Source organism: Triticum urartu, chromosome 1A, assembly GCF_056163025.1.
Source record: "Triticum urartu cultivar PI428250 chromosome 1A, HENAU_Tu73, whole genome shotgun sequence".
Taxonomy (NCBI): domain Eukaryota; kingdom Viridiplantae; phylum Streptophyta; class Magnoliopsida; order Poales; family Poaceae; genus Triticum; species Triticum urartu.
This window is the reverse complement of record NC_141873.1, coordinates 23,488,305-23,490,886: the sequence shown is the minus strand read 5'-3', so window position 1 is coordinate 23,490,886 and position 2,582 is coordinate 23,488,305. Positions and strand designations below refer to the sequence as shown.

At 49.8% G+C, this 2,582-nt stretch overlaps 1 protein-coding gene across 1 annotated transcript; it reads left to right on the top strand.

Annotated features, from left to right (window-relative positions):
* Positions 1–1,331: 1,331 nt before the first annotated feature.
* On the top strand, positions 1,332–2,215 carry LOC147988635 (uncharacterized). Its single transcript, XM_087535324.1, has 3 exons — positions 1,332–1,454; positions 1,547–1,720; positions 1,805–2,215. The coding sequence occupies exons 1-3, from the start codon at positions 1,332–1,334 to the stop codon at positions 2,213–2,215; spliced, it is 708 nt and encodes a 235-aa protein (XP_087391450.1).
* Positions 2,216–2,582: the final 367 nt, after the last annotated feature.

The window sequence follows — 2,582 nt, the reverse complement described above, 5'->3', positions numbered from 1 at the left end:
AGAAAAGTTAAAAGAAGACGCTGACGACGAGGAAGAGCCTCCACCTCCGTCGGACAACGAAGATGATATGATTGATAGTGATGATGAGACGGACCGAGAAAGAGGTTACAACAGTGATGATTCATATGGGTTCTAGCAGATGTATGTTTCAGGTCTTTTTTTCTATAGTTTAGAAATATGCCTTTTTATGCATTTTTATTAATGTGTTTATTATCATGCCTTTTCCTTCATTTCATTAATTTACTAATTGCTTATTATCTTTTCAATGCAGGTTCGTGGAACATGGGCAAGGGGAAGGCCGACGACGTGGGTTTCCTACGCAAGGACATTGGCGTGCCTAGTCGGAGTGGTCGAGCGCATAATCCTCCCCCTCACAGGGAGGTCGAGGGAGAGGTGCCCCTAGAGGAGGAGGGGGCAGGGGGAGAGCCTCTAGAGGGCGAGGTGGTGGGGGAGAGGTGCCCCTAGAGGAGGAGGGGGCAGGGGGAGAGCCTCTAGAGGGCGAGGTGGTGGGGGGAGAGCCACTACAGGGGGTCGCGGCCAGAAAGAGCGCACCCTCACCGACTTAGGGGTGTTGTCTTCGAGGCCCTCCTCTAGTGAGGTACACTCTGGGGAGGAGGAGGACGAGGAGGAGGGGAGGAGGCAGAGGAGGTGGAGGAGGAGGCAGGCGAGGAGGAGGAGGAGGAGGAGGAGGTTGGGGAGGGGGGAGGCAGGCGAGGAGGAGGGTGGTGGCGGGGATGATGGTGGTGACGGGAAGGGGGTTGACAACAAGGGGTGGCTGCGTGGTAACGCAAAGCTACCAAAGCAGGTTCCTGCTACTGAGGAGCAGAAGTGGCTCATTGAGCCCACGGGAAAAGAGTAAGTGCCACTTTGTAATAATTTCATTATTTTGCTTGTCACATGCTTATTCTGGTTGTTATTTATTTTGCTTGTCACATGCTAATAGTTCATTCTTTTGCAGCAACTGGATATATTCTAAAGGGGATCGTATTCCCAATGGCCTCATCACCATCTTGTTGAAGTTATACTGGCCGGGGTTGTACTGCCGGATCCAGTCAGGCAGCCGGACCATCGGGTTTTGGCAACGAGCTGGGACCACAGGGATGCGGCCCTCCACGCGGAACATGAGACCCATGCCAAGGCCGTGATCACTACTTTCTGGGTGAGTTCTCTTCAGAAGCACATGTCCATTCTAGTTTCATGAATGATTTAACTCATGGCTTCTTCCATTATTGTTTCATGCATTATTGTAGAAATTCTATCGAGTTCTTCCGGAGCACAGGGCCAGAGCGGACCAAATCATGCTGCGCCAATTCAAGAAGGAGGCCCGCCAGATGCAGTACGAGGTGCGCTATGTGGCCATCTCGACATACTATCATGACGCTCTTGGTGTGAAGATGACCAAGGAAGAAGCGCGGAGGATGGGCATTACCTTAGAGAGGCACGAGTACTTGGCGGTAAGTATAAAAGATTTTTCATTATGCTTTCAGTACCTTGTGGTACATTTCACCGTTTCGCGTTGACATGCCATTATGCTTTCATTATGTAGGTGTGTCCAAATTGGTGTTATGGAAAAGACGAGTCCTGGGCGGCATTGGTGGATCTTTGGTGTGATGAGGCTAGAGCCTGGGCGGCTATGAGAATGAAAAACAAGGCTAACCGAGGGAAGGAGGGAGTACATGCTCAGGGAAACCGAAACCACTATCTCCACAAGGAGGTTAATGTATGACTAACCCCATTAAACATTCTTCTTCTTCTATTTACCATCACTTTCTTATGTATGACTAACCTCTGTTTGGTGGTGCAGGAGGAGAAACTGAAGCGGCCGCTCTCACACATGCAGGCGTGGGAGATCGCCCATACGCGGAAGGACCCCAAGCCTGGCGAGCCCAAGTACTACGGCAAGAAGACCGCGGGGAGGAAGAAGGCCTACTCCGAAGCATATCTGAAGTTACATCCTGACACACCTGACCCCATTGCGGCGGATCTGGACGAGAGGGCGGTGGTGAGCATGGGGCCCAAGGAGCACGGTCGGGAGGCGGTTCTCGATGATGTGATCACTCCTACTATCTCCTACACACAGCTCCGTCGGATCGACCCGAGCCTGAGCCAGCGCACGAGCCAGCCAGTGACCAGTGCACAGTCCCTCTTTCAGGAGCAACAATCTATAAGTATTTTCCCTCTTATCTTCATTGCTAACTTTATTTTCCGCATTTAGTAGTTTTATGAGTTCCATCATGTCATACTGTAGGCCTACCTGGAGTCATGTGTATAATGTGGAGCCTTAGAAGAGCGTATACGACAAAGATATCACCATTGAAGATCACCAAATGATAGATGCGTTCATGATCAAGAGCAAGAGGGTGCTCTAAGTAGGAGTTTATTCCAACTTGCCACTCAAACATGGAAGCCCCTGAGAAAAACGAGGATGCAAGAGTTAGGTAAATATAGTGCATTGTATTTGGACTATTTTCAGGGACTACACATGCACGAGATAAGCTTTTCTTCCTAGGATCACCGAGCTCCCATTTGCAATTAAATAAAAGGATGGACTTGATATGGACACTATGTGGATGAAAATAAGG